The 20,390-nt window shown below is 42.5% G+C and overlaps 1 protein-coding gene across 1 annotated transcript; it reads left to right on the top strand.

The window, feature by feature from the left end:
• The first annotated feature begins 1,798 nt into the window (after window positions 1-1,798).
• LOC124036335 (arginine/serine-rich coiled-coil protein 2-like) lies at window positions 1,799-19,581 on the top strand. The gene is made up of 10 exons (XM_046350781.1): window positions 1,799-1,948; window positions 7,865-8,021; window positions 8,265-8,305; window positions 14,082-14,251; window positions 14,381-14,497; window positions 14,666-14,782; window positions 18,069-18,148; window positions 18,239-18,501; window positions 18,727-18,816; window positions 18,908-19,581. The coding sequence occupies exons 1-10, from the start codon at window positions 1,943-1,945 to the stop codon at window positions 19,091-19,093; spliced, it is 1,227 nt and encodes a 408-aa protein (XP_046206737.1). The 5' UTR covers window positions 1,799-1,942; the 3' UTR covers window positions 19,094-19,581.
• The last annotated feature ends 809 nt before the right edge of the window (window positions 19,582-20,390 follow it).

Raw genomic sequence — 20,390 nt, 5'->3', positions numbered from 1 at the left:
CAATCAATTGAATTTACCACAAGTGGACTCCAATCACGTTGTAGAAACATCTCAAGGATGATGGATGCACCTGAGCTCAATTTCGAGTCTCAGACTGTAACTGGTGTGAAATGGTTTGCGGGGTGGAATTTGTGGAGCGATGGGTAACGATACTTTGTGGGAGGCAGTTGTTGATGTGTGCAGAGGGTTCCTGGTTCAAGCCCAGGTAGGGGTGAGGAGAGGGACGGAAGCTATACTGTTACATTGATACTGTGGAACCGGATCACTGGTTGCTGCGGAAAAGGAGGAGGTCAAAAGGTGGGTGAGTGTAACCGGTGTGAAATGGATTGCGGGGTGTGCGCTAATAGCGTTTCAATCAGTGACGTCACTCGCTCTGAGACCTTGAAGTAGTTGTTCCCCTTGCTCTGCAAGAGCCGCGGCTTTTTTGGGGCGATGGGTAACGATGCTTCGAAAGGGTGGCTGTTGTCGATGTGTGCAGCGGGTCCCTGGTTCGAGCCCAAGTAGAGGCGAGGAGTGGGACGGAAGCTAAACTGTTACAATAGCAAAGGGTTTTAATACTTAAGTAAATAAGGTATTTCTGTTGTGTTTTTATACTTTTGGTACAATTTCTAAAAACCTGTTTTCGATTTGTCAATATTGGGTGTTGTGTGTAGATTGATGAGGAATTGTTTTTATTTAATCAATTGTAGAATAAGGCTGTAATTTAACAAAATGTGGAAAAGGTCAAGGGGTCTGAAAACTTTCCGAATGCACTGTATGTGCATATTATGTGTGAGTGAACAAACAATGGAGTGGGTGTTTGTGTTTGTGTTGGAGTGACAGTGCATAGAGACAGTGCAAATATTGAAATAAAAGATCAATAAAGATACAAGGTAAACAGTCCGTGTATCTATTTTGTTAGCTATTTAGCAGTCATATTGCTTGGGGATAGAAGCTGTTCAAGAGCCTGTTGGTTTCAGACTTCATGCACCGGCACCTCTTGCTGTGTGGCAGCAGAGAAAATAGTCTATGAATTGGGTAGTTGGGGTCTTTGACGACCAACCTGGCACCACACTGCTAGGTCACTGACCTCCTCGCTGTAGGCTGACTCATCATCGCCGGTGATCAAGCCTAACACCATCGTGTCGTTAGCAAACTTGATAATGGTGGTGGAGTCATGTGTGGCCACATAGTCGTGGGTGAACAGAGAGTACAGGACTAAGAACACCTCGGTGGGGACCCTATGTTAAGGGTCAGCGTGGTGGAGGTGATGTTGCCTACCCTCACCACCTGGAGTCAGATCGTCAGGAAGTCCAGTATCCAGTTGCAGAGGGAGGTGTTCAGACCCAGAGTCTTAAGCTTGGTGATGAGCTTGGAGGGGATAATGGTGATGAACAGCATTCTCACATAAGTATTCATTTTATCTGGGTGGGTGAGGGCCATGTGGAGAGCAGGAATGATTGTGGTCATCATAAAATATGTGGAGATTACAGAGAGGTTGAAAATTACCATGAATATGACTGCCAGCTGATCTGCACATGTGCTGAGATTGGCCTTGGAATACTGTCAGGGCCCCAGGCCTTGGTGGTGTTGACCTGATTAACACCAATATAAAATCGTTTTTCCAAGTGCGTCCACTTATATCAGTGCATTCGTAACAAACTAACCATTACGAAATGTATATTCTATAAAATAAGATTAATCCAGAAAATGAGCAATTATTGTTTGTTACCCAAATTCGACACTCATTGACCACCATACAAAAATTCCTCACTTCATTGGTTTATTGTCGTGGACAAATTGTGGTCGGAGTAAAACCTCTTACTCCGCCACTTCCGCTCTCTGTTGTAACAGAACGGCCTGGAAGTGGGAGGAATTTGCTGGAACACCGAACGAAGCTCAACGACAGCACAGAAAGAACAACTCACGTTAATTTTTTTTACGGGGGTTCTTCAAGTGACTCATGGCGGTAAGTGTTCACCAAATACATTACCATCGAGTTTATATAATAATTTATGCTAGCTGTTTCTATTTTTAAAATGTTTTGTTTAATCAAGATGGCGTCTTTGCCGTGGCAGCCATGTCGACAACCTAGCGAGTTAACGTCAGTAGCTGACGGTTAGTTGCTGTAGTAGTTGGTAGCTTTGTCGTGTTGATTTTGGAAATGCATGGAAATTCTACTTTATCGGATTATGTTAGTGTTAACTAGTTACCTAACTAGCTATATAACATAACGTTCGCTAGTTAACTATGTACCTTGAGTTGCGCAGTCCTTTGCAAACAAGCAACGTCATTAGGTAGCAAACGTTAATGTGGGTGTTTTTACACTCGGTCCCTTTCAGCCAATTTTTGTGAACTCAGTGTGGTTCTCTTAATTGTTTGTGCAGTGAGAACACTCCAAATGAACTCAGACCCCTCGATTCCCCGAACCAATCTGAAACCATCTTGAGAGGTATCCTGAGTTCGGTTCCCTCTTTTTAGGGCAATGGAAACACTCAACGCCCTAGGTTCGCTTGTCATTATTCCCGCACCACACACTAGATTACTGCAACATCGTTCCCCTGCCATAGCCCCTCACAATGATACTAAAAGAGAGACAATTATGATCTGCAGGGTCGCGGAAAAAGCGTTTGCTGTTTTGGATATTTCGTAGGGATTGTCAGCAATTCCCCAACAATTTTAGGATGCATAGATAGCAATCCAAAATGTGTCGAGTTTTTAGTTCATATTATTTGTTTGCAATTTTGTGATCTAAAGGCTGAGAGCTTCGTAAAATGTTTATTTGATTGTGGGGTTTGAATATAAGACAACGTATTTTAAGAATCACAACAGGGTACAAAATCTATTCTAGCTCTTTTTATTTATTTTTTAAATTTCACCTTTATTTAACCAGGTAGGCTAGTTGAGAACAAGATCTCATTTACAACTGCGACATGGCCAAGATAAAGCAAAGCAGTGTGAGACAGACAACAGCACAGTTACACATGGAGCAAACAATAAACAAGCCAATGACAGTAGAAAAAAGTCTATATACAGTGTGTGCAAAAGGCATGAGGAGGTAGGCAATAAATAGGCCATAGGAGCGAATAATTACAATTTAGCAGATTAACACTGGAGTGATAAATGAGCAGATGATGATGTGCAAGAAGAGAAACTGGTGTGCAAAAGAGCAGAAAAGTACATTAAAACAGTATGGGGATGAAGTAGGTAGATTGGGTGGGCTATTTACAGATGGACTAAGTACAGCTGCAGCGATCGGTTAGCTGCTCAGATGACTGATGTTTAAAGTTGGCGAGGGAAATAAAAGTCTCCAACTTAAGCGATTAAAAAAAAATATATATATATTTTTTTTTTGCAATTCACTCCATTCACTGGCGGCAGAGAACTGAAAGGAAAGGGGGCCAAATGAGGTGTTGGCTTTGGGGATGATCAGTGAGATATATCTGCTGGAACGTGTGCTACGGGTGGTGTTGTTATCGTGAACTGAGATAAGGCGGAGCTTTACCTAGCATAGACTTATAGATGACCTGGAGCCAGTGGGTCTGGCAACAAATATGTAGCGAGGGCCAGCAGACTAGAGCATACAGGTCGCAGTGGTGGGTGGTATATGGGGCTTTGGTAACAAAACGGATGGCAATGTGATAGACTACATCCAGTTTTCTGAGTATAGTATTGGAAGCTATTTTGTAGATGACATCGCCAAAGTCGAGGATTGGTAGGATAGTCAGTTTTACTAGGGTATGTTTGGCGGCGTGAGTGAAGGAGGCTTTGTTGCAAAATAGAAAGCTGACTAGATTTGATTTTGGTTTGGAGATGTTTAATATGAGTCTGGGAGGAGAGTTTATAGTCTAACCAGACACCTAGGTATTTATAGTTGTCCACATATTCTAGGTCGGAACCATCCAGGGTGGTGATGCTAGTCGGGCGGGCGGGTGCGGGCAGTGAACGGTTGAAAAGCATGCATTTGTTTTTACTAGCGTTTTAAGAGCAGTTGGAGGCCATGGAAGGAGTGTTGTGTGGCATTGAAGCTCGTTTGGAGGTTAGTTAGCACAGTGTCCAAGGAAGGGCCAGAAGTATACAGAATGTTGTTGTCTGCATAGAGGTGGATCAGGGAATCGCCCGCGGCAAGAGTGGCATCATTGATGTATACAGCGAGAAGACTCGGCCCGAGGATTAAACCCTGTGGTACCCCCATAGAGACTGCCAGAGGTCCGGACAACATGCCCTCCGATTTGACACACTGAACTCTGTCTGCAAAGTAGTTGGTGAACCAGGCGAGGCAGTCATTAGAAAAACCAAGGCTATTGAGTCTGCCCATAAGAATATGGTGATTGACAGTCAAAGGGCAGTAGCCAACATTGGGTGTTAAATTTAAAATTACATCATAATTTAATCTGCAGTTATTCTTCTGCAATTTAGTGTTACTAATAAAATTAAATGTTATTAGTATCTTTTGATTACAATTATGTCTCACCATTTAACTAAATGCAATCTATTCGCTTCCAAAATGTAAGTAGGTACACTACATTACCCAAAGTATGTGAACACCTGCTTGTCGAAAAGCTAATTCCAAAATCATGGGCATCAACATGGAGTTGGTCCCACCTTTGCTCTTAAAACAGCCTCCACTCTTCTGGGAAGGCTTTCCGCTATATGTTGGAATATTGCTGCAGGGATTTGCTTCCATTCAACCACGAGCATTAGTGAGGTCGGGCATTTATGTTGGGCGATTAGGCCTCGCTCGCAGTCGGCGGTCCAATTCATCCCAAAGCTGTTCACTGGTGTTATGGTCAGGGCTCTGTGCAGGTCAGTCAAGGTCTTCCACACCATTTTTTTATGGACCTCGATTTGTGCACGGGATATTGTCATGCTGAAACAAGAAAAGACCTTCACCACTGTTGCCACAAAGATAGAAGCACAGAATCGTCTATAATGTCACTGTATGCTGTAGCATTAATTTCTCTTCCCTGGAACTAAGGGGCCTAGCCTGACACATGGAAAACAGCCCATGGCCATTATTCCTCCTCCTCCCACACATTCTGATGGAATGGCTTGTCCTGCACTTTGTAAAAACCCACTACATTGAGTGAATATTGGGGAAAACATCTTGGTTCCTTTCTAATAGCAATGTGAATGCAAAGAGGACTCGGACCACAAAATAGGTGAAGTGAACTGGCAAAAGAGTTGAGTCCTCATTCAAATTCAAGGGCAGTGTGAATACAAAGAGAACAAAGTTCTTTCGCTCCCCCCCGGAGTTCACTTTAAAGAGGACCGAGATCGATTATTTTGTGAAAACACCCGTAATTAACTTAGCTAGCGTTAGCAATTATGTTGATTTGCCAGTTGCAGCCTCCATTTGTATCTAACCAGATGCCCATCAGGTACTTTTAATAGGTGTTGGTTGGGTTGACTTAGTGCAAATGCCTGCATATCCAGTAGCTGTTCAGGAGAAGGGTTGGTAACTTTGGAGACAATTAGCTCACGTTAGCGATATAGCTACTACCAGCATTTTATGTTGGGCAATCTGAAGCAAATCAAAGTCTGTGTAAGGGCCCAGTTGATGTGACTGATGAGTAAACATGACTGAGACCTGAACAAGCGTTGGCCCTCTGAATTAATGTCTTTAGCTCAGTGGGATAACACAGTCGGTTGAGTCATCGTTCGTCTTCCCTAGAACGTAGTGGTGCCGGTCAGTGGTGGAATAAGTACTCAATCCTGAGTAAAAGTAAAGATGCCTTAATAGAAAATTACTCAAGTGAAGGTCACCCAGTAAAAATAACACTTGACTAAAAGTATTTGATTTTTAAATATACTTAAGTATCAATAGTAAATGTAGTTGCTCAAATATATTTAAGTATCACAAGTACAAGTAATAAAACATTCCTTATTAAGCAAACAAGACGGCACAATTATAATTTTTTACGTACAGCCAGGGTCACACTCACACACTTAGACATGATTTACAAGCAAAGCATTTGTGTTAAGTGAGTCCGCAGATTAGAGGCAGTAGGGATGACCAGGGATTTTCTCTTCATAAGTGTGTGACTCGGACCATTTTCTGTCCTGCTAAGCATTCAAAATGTAACAAGTACTTTTGTGTCAGGGAAAATGTATGGAGTAAAAAGTAAATTATTTTCTTTAGGAATGTAGTTTAGTTAAAGTTGCCAAATATAAATAGTAAAGTACAGCTACCCCAAAAAACGACTTCAGCAGTACTTTAAAGTAGGGATGCATGACATATCCGAACATATCTGAATCGGACGATATTTGCTAGAAATGGCAACGCCGGTATTGGCCAATGTTAAAAACCGATGTCAAGTTACCGTGCATACCTATATAACGTATGTACATGACGTAATAACGGCATGTACATTTTTGCGCTACAGATGCAACACAGCATTCCTGACCTAGCCCACACAATGTTTGCTGTGTGGATCGAGCAGTGATTTGGAAGAGTAAGAACATTTAATGTCCTTGACAGTCAACTGTTCTCTGTCGTGGGTGATGTTGGCTTTCGCCAACTGGTCGAGCACCAGTACACACTGTCATGGGCGTTATTTTTCAGATGTTGCCTACCGGAGTTACACAGTAATAGCGTCACTGCTATTAGCTTCACGACATGCATACTAGGGTACGCCGTTTGAGGCTTTGCGTGTATAAAAAGATACAGTAGTCCTGTCAAAGCTTTACAAAAAAGTCAGCAAACAAGCAAACAGAGGCCATGAACGATGTGTTTACAATACCGCGTTGGTAATAAAACATCAGTTGTTTGACCGCAACTTCTGGGCTAGCTAGCTTTAGCTTGGTATTTAGATAGCACCAATACAACCAGCCTGAAAACAATGACCATAGAAACTGCAGTCATTTTCATTATTCTTTGCAATATTCTAAGTATTGTTGTTCGCCTATTGAAATTGATCTTCAGCTAGCTTCATCTGGCTAGTGAGGCTCGACCGGACCGGGTTATGTGTTGTGAAGCTCGGCACAATAGTGGAATTTGCAGGTAGCCTTCAAAATAAAAGTATTGTCATTGACAGTGATGCAAATGAATACAAATAGTAGAATTATGCCATTTATTTTGAAGGCTAGCCGCAAATTCTGCTATTGTGCCTAATCCTTATTGTGGAGAGCTTCACATAGATGGGTCCAACCACCATTAATCAAATAAGAACTGTCGTATAAAGTAGGGTGATTTTAGAAGATGACACCTAGCTATATAGTTAGCTAGCTAACTATAGCTACTGAAACAGATTATGTCGTGTTATTTGGCATGTATCTGTTTGGACACGCAAAGACCCAATCGGCGTTCCATAGAAATCCTGGTTGAGAATGAAACGACTGATCAAATTAACAACGAAACAGCACAGCAAGTGAAAGAAATAGGTTTTGATGATGTTTTACTGGTAATGGGGACATGCGTAAATGCCAACAAAATTACTTTTTAGTCAGTGTGGTGTGCATGTGTAACCTTTAACTAGGCAAGTCAGTTAAGAACAAATTCTTATTTACAATGACGAACTACCCCGGCCAAACCCGGACGATGCTGGGCCAATTGTGTGCCGCCCAATGGGACTCACAATCATGGCCAGATGTGATACAGCCTGGATTCGAACCAGGGACTGTAGTTACACCTCTTGCACTGAGATGCAGTGCCTTAGACCGCTGTGTGTGTGTGTGTGTGTTAACTATTTAACTGTACTAGGATATTGGTATCGGCCAAAAATGTGACATCGGTGCATCACTACTTGAAAGTATTTTTACTCATGTACTTTACACCACTGGTCCTGGTTGGGATGCTGTTTTGTGCTGGAACATTGTCTTCCCGAAGTGCTGCTTAAAGAACAAATAAACCCTAAGGTTGATCAGTGTGTTTACTTTAATTTAGGCAAGTGATGCCGACTCGACCAACCTGCTACCCTTGATGGGCTCTCTTTACACGGACAGAAGAAAACACACTATGGAATCATCCAAATCACCCAGAAGCTCCAAACACCATCCTTCCCGATCAAGGTCACACTCCAGGGACCGAAAACGCAAATCAAGTGAGTTAAATGCACTAAATTTTAACTCTGAATGATGTTTGTAGTTTTGGTAATACATTTTTGTTATGTTCACTTGGTAGGTCTGGTCATTTTATTTGGATTTGACATAAGCTTAAAGCAGCTGTACCTTGTTGTTAGAACAGTCCAAAATAGTCACGCACTACAGGTGACTCATAGGAGTCAATCCTAATTTAATAGTGCAGTAGAATTTTGCCACTGTTCTCATTGTTTTTACTTTTACAGGTGACAAAAAGCACAGACGAAGTCGGAGCAGGAGCAAAGAGGTAACTAATCTTAGTTAATTTTAGTGAACTAAAAGTAGGCTGCAGTACTGTCACCATCTTGAATGTCAATAGTGTCTTTTTTGTTTTTTGTTGACCATGGTAAGTACCAAACACTGTAGGCAATGAAACCTGACTCAAAGCTTACTAAGAGACTTAATGGAAAAACTGACATGTTTTTTACACATTTATTATGATGTCGTCTCATTAACGTATCCTTGGTCACTTGAGTGTAGCCATAGTAGATGGTGAAGAATATATACAGTACCAGTCAAAAGTTTGGACACCTACTCATTCAAGGTTTTTTATTTTTTGTATTTTCTACATTGTAGAATAATAGTGAAGACAAATCTATGACATTTCTCATGGAATCATGTAGTAACCAAAAAAGTGTTAAACAAATCTAAATACATTTGAGATTCTTAAAAGTAGCCACCCTTTGCGTGCTTTGCACACACTTCGCACACACTTTGCATTTGCACAAAGCTTTGCACACACTTCACATTTTCTCAACCAGCTTCACCTGGAATGCTTTTCCAATTGTCTTGAAGGAGTTCCCAAATATGCTGAGCACTTGTTGGCTGCTTTTCCTTCACTCTGTGGTCCAGCTCATCCCAAGCCATCTCAATTAGGTAGAGGTCGGGTGATTGTGGAGGCCAGGTCGGTCATCTGATGCAGCACTCCATCCCTCTCCTTCACACATGCGGAGATAATCTGTTCACCTACTCTGCTTCTCACAAAGACACGGCGGTTGGAACCAAAAATGTCAAATTTGGACTCATCAGACCAAAGGACAGATTTCTATTTACATTTAAGTCATTTCCACCGGTCTAATGTCCGTTGTTTGTGTTTCCTGGCCCAAGCAAGTCTCTTCTTTATTATTGGTGTCCTTTAGTAGTGGTTTCTTTGCAGCAATTTGATCATGAAGGCCTGATTCACGCAGTCTCTGAACAGTTGATGTCGGGGTGTGTTTGTTACTTGAACTCTGAAGCATTTATTTGGGCTGAATTCTGAGGTGCAGTTAACTCTAACTTATCCTCTGCAGCAGAGGTAACTCTGGGTCCTCTTTTCCTTTGGGGTGGCAGGTAGCCTAGTGGTTAGAGAGTTGGGTCTAAATCGAATCCCTGAGCTGACAAGGTAAAAATCTGTCGTTCTGCCCCTGAACAAGGCAAAACGACTGTTCCCCGACTGTTCCCTGACTGTTCCCCGGCAGGCCATCATTGTAAATAAGAATTTGTTCTTAACTTCTTAGGGATAGGCGTCCTGTCAACGGGACAGTTGTAAATCATGCAGCGAAACAACAAATGTCGGTACATATTTTATATCGGCTAAAAGCTTAAAATCTTGTTTATATAACTGCGCTGTCCAATTTCAGTAGCTATTACTGCGAAAAAAATGCCATCCTATTGTCTGAGAGCTCCTAACAACTAAACACACCTCTGAAGGTGGAATGTGTACTTACATTCTGAAGTCTTGCTCTGATTTTATCATCCAACGGTTCCCAGAGATAATGAGGTGTCGTTTTGTTAGATAAAATCCTCTTTCATATCCTTAAAGGTCCTTCTAGCATGCACGGTCGATTTTGTATTTCCACTCTTTCAATTTTCAAAGAAAGGTATCTGTGAAAATCTCACCCTAAATGTTGGTTCAACCAGTCAGATCACATTCGTATGTATTCCTCACACTAAATGTCATGTAGTTCGCTCATACTTCAAGTTATCCATTGGAAACTTTGCATATACACTGCTGTCATCTTGTGGACACAATCGGAATTACAACCATTTCAAAGATGGTTGCATTTTCTTCTACCAGATCTATTGTGTTATTCTCCTACATTCAATTCACATTTCCACAAACTTCAAAGTGTTTCCTTTCAAATGGTACCAATAATATGCATATCCTTGCTTCAGGGCCTGAGCAACAAGCAGTTAGATTTGGATATGTCATTTTAGCCAAAAAAATTGGGGGGGGAAGGGGCTACCCCTAAGAAGTTTAACGGGCTTGTCTAGTTAAGTAAAGGTTACATTTTAAAATAAAAATCCTGTGGTGGTCCTCATGAGCCAGTTTCATCAAAGCGCTTTATGTTTTTTGAATAAACTTTCAAAGTTCTTGAAATGTTTCAGATTGACTGACCTTCATGTCTTAGATAATGATGGACTGTCTTTTCTCTTTGCTTATTTGAGCTGTTCTTGCCATAATATGGACTTGGTCTTTTGTCAAATAGGGTTATCTTCTGGATACACCCCACCTTGTCACAACACAACTGATTGGCTCAAATGCATTAAGAAGGAAAGAAATTCCACAAATGAACTTTTAACAAATCAAATCCAATTTTATTTGTCACGTGCACATGGTTAGCAGATGTTAAATGCGAGTGTAGCGAAATGCTTGTGCTTCTAGTTCCGACAATGCAGTGATAACCAACAAGTAATCTAACTAACAATTCCAAAACTACTGTCTTATACACAGTGTAAGGGGATAAGAAACATGTACATAAGGATATATGAATGAGTGATGGTACAGAGCAGCATACAGTAGATGGTATCGAGTACAGTATATACATATGAGATGAGTGTGTAGACAAAGTGGCATAGTTAAAGTGGCTAGTGATACATGTGTTACATAAGGATGCAGTCGATGATGTAGAGTACAGTATATACATATGCATATGAGATGAATAATGTAGGGTAAGTAACATTATATAAGGTAGCATTGTTTAAAGTGGCTAGTGATATATTTACATCATTTCCCATCAATTCCCATTATTAAAATGGCTGGAGTTGGGTCAGTGTCAATGACAGTGTGTTGGCAGCAGCCACTCAATGTTAGTGGTGGCTATTTAACAGTCTGATGGCCTTGAGATAGAAGCTGTTTTTCAGTCTCTCGGTCCCAGCTTTGATGCACCTGTACTGACCTCGCCTTCTGGATGATAGCGGGGTGAACAGGCAGTGGTTCGGGTGGTTGATGTCCTTGATGATCTTTATGGCCTTCCTGTAACAACGGGTGGTGTAGGTGTCCTGGAGGGCAGGTAGTTTGCCCCCGGTGATGCGTTGTGCAGTCCTCACTACCCTCTGGAGAGCCTTACGGTTGAGGGCGGAGCAGTTGCCGTACCAGGCGGTGATACAGCCCGCCAGGATGCTCTCGATTGTGCATCTGTAGAAGTTTGTGAGTGCTTTTGGTGACAAGCCGAATTTCTTCAGCCTCCTGAGGTTGAATAGGCGCTGCTGCGCCTTCTTCACGACGCTGTCAGTGTGAGTGGACCAATTCAGTTTGTCTGTGATGTGTATGCCGAGGAACTTAAAACTAGCTACCCTCTCCACTACTGTTCCATCGATGTGGATAGGGGGTGTTCCCTCTGCTGTTTCCTGAAGTCCACAATCATCTCCTTAGTTTTGTTGACGTTGAGTGTGAGGTTATTTTCCTGACACCACACTCCGAGGGCCCTCACCTCCTCCCTGTAGGCCGTCTCGTCGTTGTTGGTAATCAAGCCTACCACTGTTGTGTCGTCCGCAAACTTGATGATTGAGTTGGAGGCGTGCGTGGCCACGCAGTCGTGGGTGAACAGGGAGTACAGGAGAGGGCTCAGAACGCACCCTTGTGGGGCCCCCGTGTTGAGGATCAGCGGGGAGGAGATGTTGTTGCCTACCCTCACCACCTGGGGGCGGCCCGTCAGGAAGTCCAGTACCCAGTTGCACAGGGCGGGGTTGAGACCCAGGGTCTCGAGCTTGATGACGAGCTTGGAGGGTACTATGGTGTTGAATGCCGAGCTGTAGTCGATGAACAGCATTCTCACACCTCTTGTCCAGGTGGGTTAGGGCAGTGTGGTTGAGATTGCATCGTCTGTGGACCTATTTGGGCGGTAAGCAAATTGGAGTGGGTCTAGGGTGTCAGGTAGGGTGGAGGTGATATGGTCCTTGACTAGTCGCTCAAAGCACTTCATGATGACGGAAGTGAGTGCTACTGGGTGGTAGTCGTTTAGCTCAGTTACCTTAGCTTTCTTGGGAACAGGAACAATGGTGGCCCTCTTGAAGCATGTGGGAACAGCAGACTGGTATAGGGATTGATTGAATATGTCCGTAAACACACCGGCCAGCTGGTCTGCGCATGCTCTGAGGGCGCGGCTGGGGATGCCGTCTGGGCCTGCAGCCTTGCGAGGGTTAACACGTTTAAATGTCTTACTCACCTCGGCTGCAGTGAAGGAGAGACCGCATGTTTCCGTTGCAGGCCGTGTCAGTGGCACTGTATTGTCCTCAAAGCGGGCAAAAAAGTTATTTAGTCTGCCTGGGAGCAAGACATCCTGGTCCGTGACTGGGCTGGATTTCATCTTGAAATGCATTCCATTGTCAAGAGTGTGCAAAGCTGTCATCAAGGAATAGGGTGGCTACTTTAAAGAATCTCAAATATATATTTGGAATTGTTTAACACTTTTGGTTATTCCATGACTCCATATGTGTTATTTTGTAGTTTTGATGTCTTCACTATTATTCTACAATGTAGACAAAAGTAAAAAATAAAGAAAAACCCTTGAATGAGTAGATGTGTCCAAACTTTGGACTGGTACTGTATATGAGATTATTTTTTAAATAAATCCTGTGTGTAGATCACATGATAACATTTCTACAATAAATCATACTCAGCGTGCTAAAGCACGAAGAGACACTGAACTGAAGACGCTGCTGACATAGCAAAATTATATGCCTACTACTCGGACAGGTAACTATCAGCCATTCAAACTTATACTTGCCTCCTAGAAAATAATTGCAAATAAAGGAAATTAACATGAGCCTTTTCCTGAGTTCAATTGCCTATTACTGGGTTCAATTCAAGCTCAAGTCTGCAACCTTATTAATCCAAATTCATTCTGAGCCCACCATTAATCTTCCTGGCTGCATGCACTTGTAGATTGGGGAGGGAATAAAGTGCTGAACTAAAACATATGTATTAAAGCTGTCTGAGGTGATTATCCATGATAATCTACATTGAGTTTTGTACTATATAAGGTATTTAATTTATGTGCCTTCCATAATATGATTGAAACAAAACTAAGTAGAAGTGGCTGTACTTGAGTAGCTGGTAGATTTGACCTACGTGGAGTGTCTTGGTACATTGGAGGGCATTTCATTATCAAATTTATCTCCAGCGGTCTAAGGCATTGCATCTCAGTGCTAGGTGTCACTACAGACCTTTGTTCGATTCCAGGCTGTATTACAACCGGCCATGATTGGGATTCCCATAGGGTGGCACACAATTGGCCCAGCGTCGTTAGGCTGGGGTAGGCCGACATTTAACCTTTATTTAACTAGGCAGTTAAGAACAGATTCTTATTTTCAATGACTGCCTAGGAACAATGGGTTAACTGCCTTGTTCAGGGTACCTTGTCAGCTCAGGGATTTGAACTTGCAACCTTTCGGTTACTAGTCCAACGCTCTAACCACTAGGCTACGCTGCCGCTCTTAACTGACTTGCCTTGTTAAATAAGATGAATAAAAAAAGTTGCACTCAAAGTGAAAAAACAACAACGTTTAAACAAGCAGTTAAAAAGTGGACTGACAGTGTAGCTCCGTCAAGCTATTTACCCTTCTGACATATCCGGTCATGGTCGGTCAATGTTGTAAAGAAATGTTTGGTTTCTGGTGATCAGGCTTTCTAAATAAGAGGGGGATGTATGTCTGAAGTGAGCATGAGTTCCTAACATGCTTTGGTATCTTCTGTATCAAACAGTTGTACTAACTCTTTGTTGCACTATTTTCCTGAAAGAGACACCTTCTTCTTAAAACAGGCACAAAGGAGGGACTCTGAGAAGCAATCAAAATCTCACAGCAAGCAGGATGATCAGCCGGAGCAGACTGAGAGGGGCAGGGAGAGACTTTCTGCAGAAAACGGGGAGGAGCGACACCGGCGCAAAGACAAGAAGGGACGGAGCCACTCCAGGTCACACTCATGCGACAGGTGGGTCTAGGCTCAGTGAGATGCTACATGATGTCTTGATGCATTGAGATTGGTCACAGTAAACTGGGTAGAGTGAGTTGCATGTTTTCTTTTTATAAGAATAAAACTTGCATTTTTGTCCTGTTTTAGGCGTCATCGCAGCAGAAGTCGGGACAAACTGAGATCGCGTTCCCCGCGGGAGAAGAAGAAGAGGGCCAGGTCCCGGTCGGGCTCAAAGACCAAACACCGCCGCAGGAGCAAAAGCAGGTGCGTTTCACTTGCTTCTCTCCCTACCATTTTCTGTGTGTCTTTAGTAACCACTCATGTGTGCCTCATTTGCCACTCTTCGTCAGTCACCATGTGTCTCTTAAATTGTGTTGTGTGACTGAATGCATATCTTTCTATGGATCTTGAAATGCTATAATGTCTCTTTAGGGAGCGGAAGAAGGAGAAAGTGCACAGAAAAGAGAAGAGTCGTAGCAGGTCTGTGAGCCCCCAGGCTTTCCGGGGCAGAAACACTGCCATGGACGCACAAGAGGCCCTGGCCAGAAGGTACCGCAGCATCTTAGGGTGTTTTCACACTTGGTCCCTTTCAGACAATTTTTGCCAACTCAGTGTGGTTTTGCTTAATATTTTGTGCAGTGTGATCACCCCAAAGGAACTCATAACTCTCAAAAGAGCCCTCCCTCCCCGATTCAAACCGAACAGAGACCATCTCGAGAGTTGGTCTGAGTTCGTTTTGCTTGAATTCCATGTTCCATTGTCAACACAAAGGTCCATAGGTTCGCTTGTCAGTATTCCGGCACCACACTAGACTACTGCAACACCATTTCCCCTGCCATAAACCCTCACATTGGTGCCAGAAAAGAAAGCTGGTGATGTGCAGCTCTGCAGGAAAGTGTCCTGTTTTGGGATATTGATTAGAGATTGTCAAGGATGCACAGAAATTCCAAAATGTCTAGAATTTTTATATATATATATATATATATATATATATATATATTTGTTTGCAATATGTGATCTATAGGCTAAGAGAGCTGTTTATTGATTGTGGGGTTTTAATAGTCTGAGAAGACAACATATTTGGTGAGAATTGCAACATAGGGTACAAATCTATTCTAGCTCTTAAAGGGGCAGTAGTAACATTTTAGGTAAAATTATTTAGTCTGCAGTTATTCTCTTGCTATTTATTCTCTCCAATAATATTTGCACGTTAACCCTTAGCCTACAACTTCCGCGGCCCCGTGGAAATCCAATTAACGGAATAGGAAATCCCCATCAAAATCTGTCTGTTTAAGCTAGAGATGTTTTTTTTTTGTTGCATGGTCTGTCTCAATCAACCGCCGATATCGCCCTTCTGCATCTGTGGTGAAAGGTGGCAGAGCTAGAGCAGTGTTTGTCAGACCATAAGACATCTCAAATCGGTCTTCTCACAAAAACATGTGTAGTGTCCGACCGGTTATGACGACTCTATTGAAAGATGAGACTCACGAACAAGATGGCATTCATTTTGCTCTAGGATGTCCACAACCCTCACAAGACTTGTCTGAAGTTGGTACAGCCTCCTCTGCCAATTTCTGTCTGTTGCATCCAAACTGTTTGGGCTACACACTAATATGACCCCTCTGACAGCCAAGACCCAAGAACACAATGGTGTTCTCTTTTTAGCTCTAGGACACTCAAACTCATCTGATGGTCCCCGGTACCAGTTTACATAGATATTCAGACCCTTTACTCAGGCACCTTTGGCAGGAAATTACAGCCTTGAGTCGTTTTTGTTATGACACTACAAACTTGGCACACCTGTATTTGGCGATTTTACTCCTATTCTTCTCTGCAGATCCTCTCAAGCTCTGTCCGGTTGGATGGGTCTCTCCAGTTATTTTCGATCAGGTTTAAGTCCGGGCTCTGGCTGGGCAATTCAAGGACATTCAGAGACTTATCCCTGAAGCCACTCCTGTGTTGTCCTTTTGGAAGGTGAACCTTCGCCCCAGTCTGAGGTCCTGAGAGCTCTGGGGCAGGTTTCCGTCAAGGATCTCTCTGTACTCTGCTCCGTTCATCTTTACCTCGTTCCTGACTAGTATCCCAGTCCCTGCCGGTGAAAAACATTCCCACAGCATGATTCTGCCACCACCATGCTTCACCATGATTCTGCCACCACCATGGTGCCAGGTTTCCTCCAGATGTGAGATATGACTCTTTGTTCAATCTTGGTTTCATCAGACCAGAGAATCTGGGTTCTCGTGGTCTGGAAGTCCTTTAGGTGCCTTTTGGCAAACTCCAAGCGGGTTGTCATGTGCCTTTTACTAAGGAGTGGCTTCCTTCTGGCCACTCTACCATAAAGGCCTGATTGGTTGAGTGCTGCAGAGATGGGAGAATCTTCCAGAAGGACAACCATCTTCACAGACAAACTCTGGAACTCTGTCAGAGTAACTATTGGGTTCTTGGTCACCTCCCTGACCCAGAATGATGCAGGCCACTGTGTTCTTGGGGACCTTCAATGCTGCAGACATTTTTTGGTAATCTTCCCCAGATCTGTACTTTGACACAATCCTGTCTCGGAGCTTCACAGACAATTCCTTCGACCTCATGGCTTGGTTTTTGCTCTGACATGCACTGTCATGCACCTTGTATAGACAGGTGTGTGCCTTTCCAAATCATGTCCAATCAATTGAATTTACCACAGGTGGACTCCAATCACGTTGTAGAAACATCTCAAGTATGATCAATGGAAACAGGGTGTACCTGAGCTCAATTTTGAGTGTCATAGCAAAGGATCTTAATACTTATGTAAATAAGGTATCTCTTATACATTTGCAAAAATGTCAAAACCGGTTTACGTTTGTCATTATCGGTATTGTATGTAGATTGCTAAGGAATAGTTAAAAAAATATATATATTTTAGAGTAAGGCTGTAACGTAACAAAATGTGGACAATGTCAAGGGGTCTGAATACTTTCTGAAGGCACTGTATGTGAAGATAGTTTAGTCCCTAAAATAGGGGATAAATACATATATATTTTTAAAATAAAATAAATGTAATTAAAGGTTTCCTGATCTTATCTCAGATATAGGACAGACACTTCAGAACAAACTTCCTTTTGATATTCTTTTTTTGACTGTTCTATGTAGTGAATCTGTTATTCAATGCGTTTCTATTGGCTAATAGCAGTAATGCCAAATGCAATGTTTTATCCAATATTAGTAATAAAAAAAATAAAGGGTCTTAAAATGTAAAATCAAATAAATAAATGTTCCTTGGTATGACTGTCTTAAAACAATTCGCCCCTCCACCGGTTTAGACTCTAGACAGGGTTAATAGTATCTTCTAATTACAATTGTCTCATATATTTTAACTAAATGCAGTCTATTAGCTTCCAAAATGTAAGTGGGTATATTTAGCTGTCTGACAACACATTCTGATTTGAATGGTGTGAATGTTGGAAAAAGATCTTGGTTCCTTTCTAAGCATAGCAATGTTGGAACATTGCTGCGGGGACTTGCTTCCATTCAGCCACAAGCATTAGTGAGGTCGGGCAATGATGTTGGGCGATTAGGCCTGGCTCGCAATCGGTGTTCCAATTCACCTCAAAGGTGTTCACTGGGGTTATGGTCAGGGCTCTGTGCAGGTCAGTCAAGTTCTTCCACACCATTTTTGTATGGACTGAGATCGATTCTTTTAATGAGGACTATATGTGAAAATACCCTTAAATCATGAACCCCACAGTTCCTCTGTTTCTTGAGTATGTCCACTATCAAATAGAGAATCTTATCATTCTGCTCCAAAAGCCTAGCTGACGAATATGAACACCCTTCACTGTCTTCTCTCTCTCTCCAGGTTGGAAAGGGCAAAGAAACTGCAAGAGCAGAAAGAAAAGGATATGTTGGAGAAACAGCAGCATCAGGAGGTACCTGCAGGTGAGACACTTCTCGGCTATCAATTGCACCTAATTCAAAGCGAGTTAAACCAATCTCTAACCACTTTTTTTGTGTGTGTATTGTTTTTAGTGCCAGCCCCCCTGCTGTCTGACACAGTAGTAGTTGCAGCTGCTACTCACCCTGTCCTCAACGTGGCAGCTCTCCTGGCCTCTGGGACACAGGTCACGCCCCAGATCGCCATGGCAGCGCAGATGGCAGCCCTACAAGCCAAAACCTTAGCAGAGACTGGCATTGCTGTGCCCAGCTATTACAATCCTTCGGCTGTCAACCCCCTGAAGTTTGCAGAGCAGGAGAAGAAAAGGAAGAAGCTCTGGCAGGGAAAGAAGGAAGGGGTAAGATTTTATTTTTGAATTCCTTGTACGCAATACAGAATGTAGTGCAATAAGTCTACGCTGTTTATTATCTGATGGGGCCGATGTATCTTTAGTGTGCTTTGTTATGTCCGGAATGTACAACTAGTGACTTAATGAAAATGCTACGAAAAGAACATGCAACTCCGCTCATGGTGGCTCGATTGTTGCAAATTACTAATGCATTGAACTTGTTTGGTTTTGAAGGACAAGTCCCAGACAGCTGAGTTGTGGGAGAAGCTCAACTTTGGAAATAAGGACCAAAATGTTAAATTTCGGAAACTGATGGGCATCAAAGTATGTATAACAGAGTCCTTTTATTTTCTCATTTGATTGTGTACCATGCTGCAGAGCCTTGCATTTCTAACACTGGTTTCTGTCCTGCCAGGGGGAAGAGGAAGGTGAGGCCTCAAAGACACTCAACGACGAAGGCCTGAAGACCCTGCAGCAGCAGGAGGAGATGTTCCATAACCTTGACCTTCAGTACGAGATGGCCAGGTCCCAGACCCACACTCAGAGAGGCATGGGACTAGGCTTCGGCTCTTCATTCTCACGGGGCATGGACGCGATCTAATGCCAAACCATGCACCGGCTTGCCCTTGCTTTCTTCCTCATAGATCTCTCCTCATAGCTAGCACTCAAGCTTGCATGGATGTTGTTGCATTGGATCTGTAATTTATTTAGAAACAATCTCACGTCTTGGAACAAACATTCCCATGTAAATAGATACTGAGTGTTAAGAAATCTGTACATCTTTTCAGAATGATGCAGTAGTTTGAGTGATGCTGGCTAGATTTAGACTTCTGTTAGAAATGTGATTGCGTATTGTTTTTTACTCAAATTGTATACATTTTTAATGGTAGATCAAGTGAAAATTCTGTTTACATATATTTACCAAGAGTCTTTACAAATGGCTTCAGATCATAATCTCAAAATGTAGCCATTATATCATTTCTGTTTCCTTTCTACTGAATGGAAATGTAAGAGTGGATCATACTACTAATGGAAGGAGTGAACAATAGTGTTACATATGTCCTTGAAATAAAAGTCCCTTTGTGTTGAGAAGTGGTCCTTGGTGTTTGTTTTGGCTATGAATGCTTTATACACAGCTACAACATTTTTTTTGTGGGTGTAGCAAACACGTATTTCCGAATTGATTTTTGCTGAGAGGATGCATACAGCATTGACTAAGTACCGATGACTGCATGGCCAAGCACACCTCCAACTCAATCATCAAGTTTTCAGACGACACAACAGTAGTAGGCTTGATTACCAACAATGATGAGACTCCTCCCTGTAGGCTGAGGGCTCTGGGAGTGGTACCAGGAAGAAACCTCTCACTCAATGTCAAACAAAACAAAGGAGATTGTGGACTTGAGGGAGCACCACCCTATCCACATCGATGGGGCCACAGTGGAGGAGGTGGAAGCTTCAAGTTCCGCAGCATACACATCACTGACAAACTAAAATGGTCCACCCACACAGACAGCATGGTGTAGAAGGTGCAACAATGCCTCTTCAACCTCAGGAGGCTGAAGAAAACCCTCACAAACTTTGACGCATAATTGAGAGCTTCCTGTATCACCACCTGGGTCACACCACTTTTAGAAATGGATCATTAGCCACTAGCCAATGTTCCGGATCTAGCATTCCTCATCTCATATATATAAAATGCACTCCACACTATTCTATGGTATCTTAAGTCACTTTTAAATAGTTTACATATTGTATCACCCATTTAATGTATATATTGTATTCTATACTACACCCCATTTAAATGGCCATCTCCAGCACATCAGTAGCTGCTGCCTAGATTCAGATTAGGAATCACTGGCAACTTTAAAGGAAATGAAACACTAGCCACTTTATTG

This window comes from Oncorhynchus gorbuscha, linkage group LG05 (genome assembly GCF_021184085.1).
Source record: "Oncorhynchus gorbuscha isolate QuinsamMale2020 ecotype Even-year linkage group LG05, OgorEven_v1.0, whole genome shotgun sequence".
Taxonomy (NCBI): Eukaryota; Metazoa; Chordata; class Actinopteri; order Salmoniformes; family Salmonidae; genus Oncorhynchus; species Oncorhynchus gorbuscha.
Note: the sequence above shows the minus strand (reverse complement) of the source record. Positions and strands in the feature narration are given on the sequence as shown.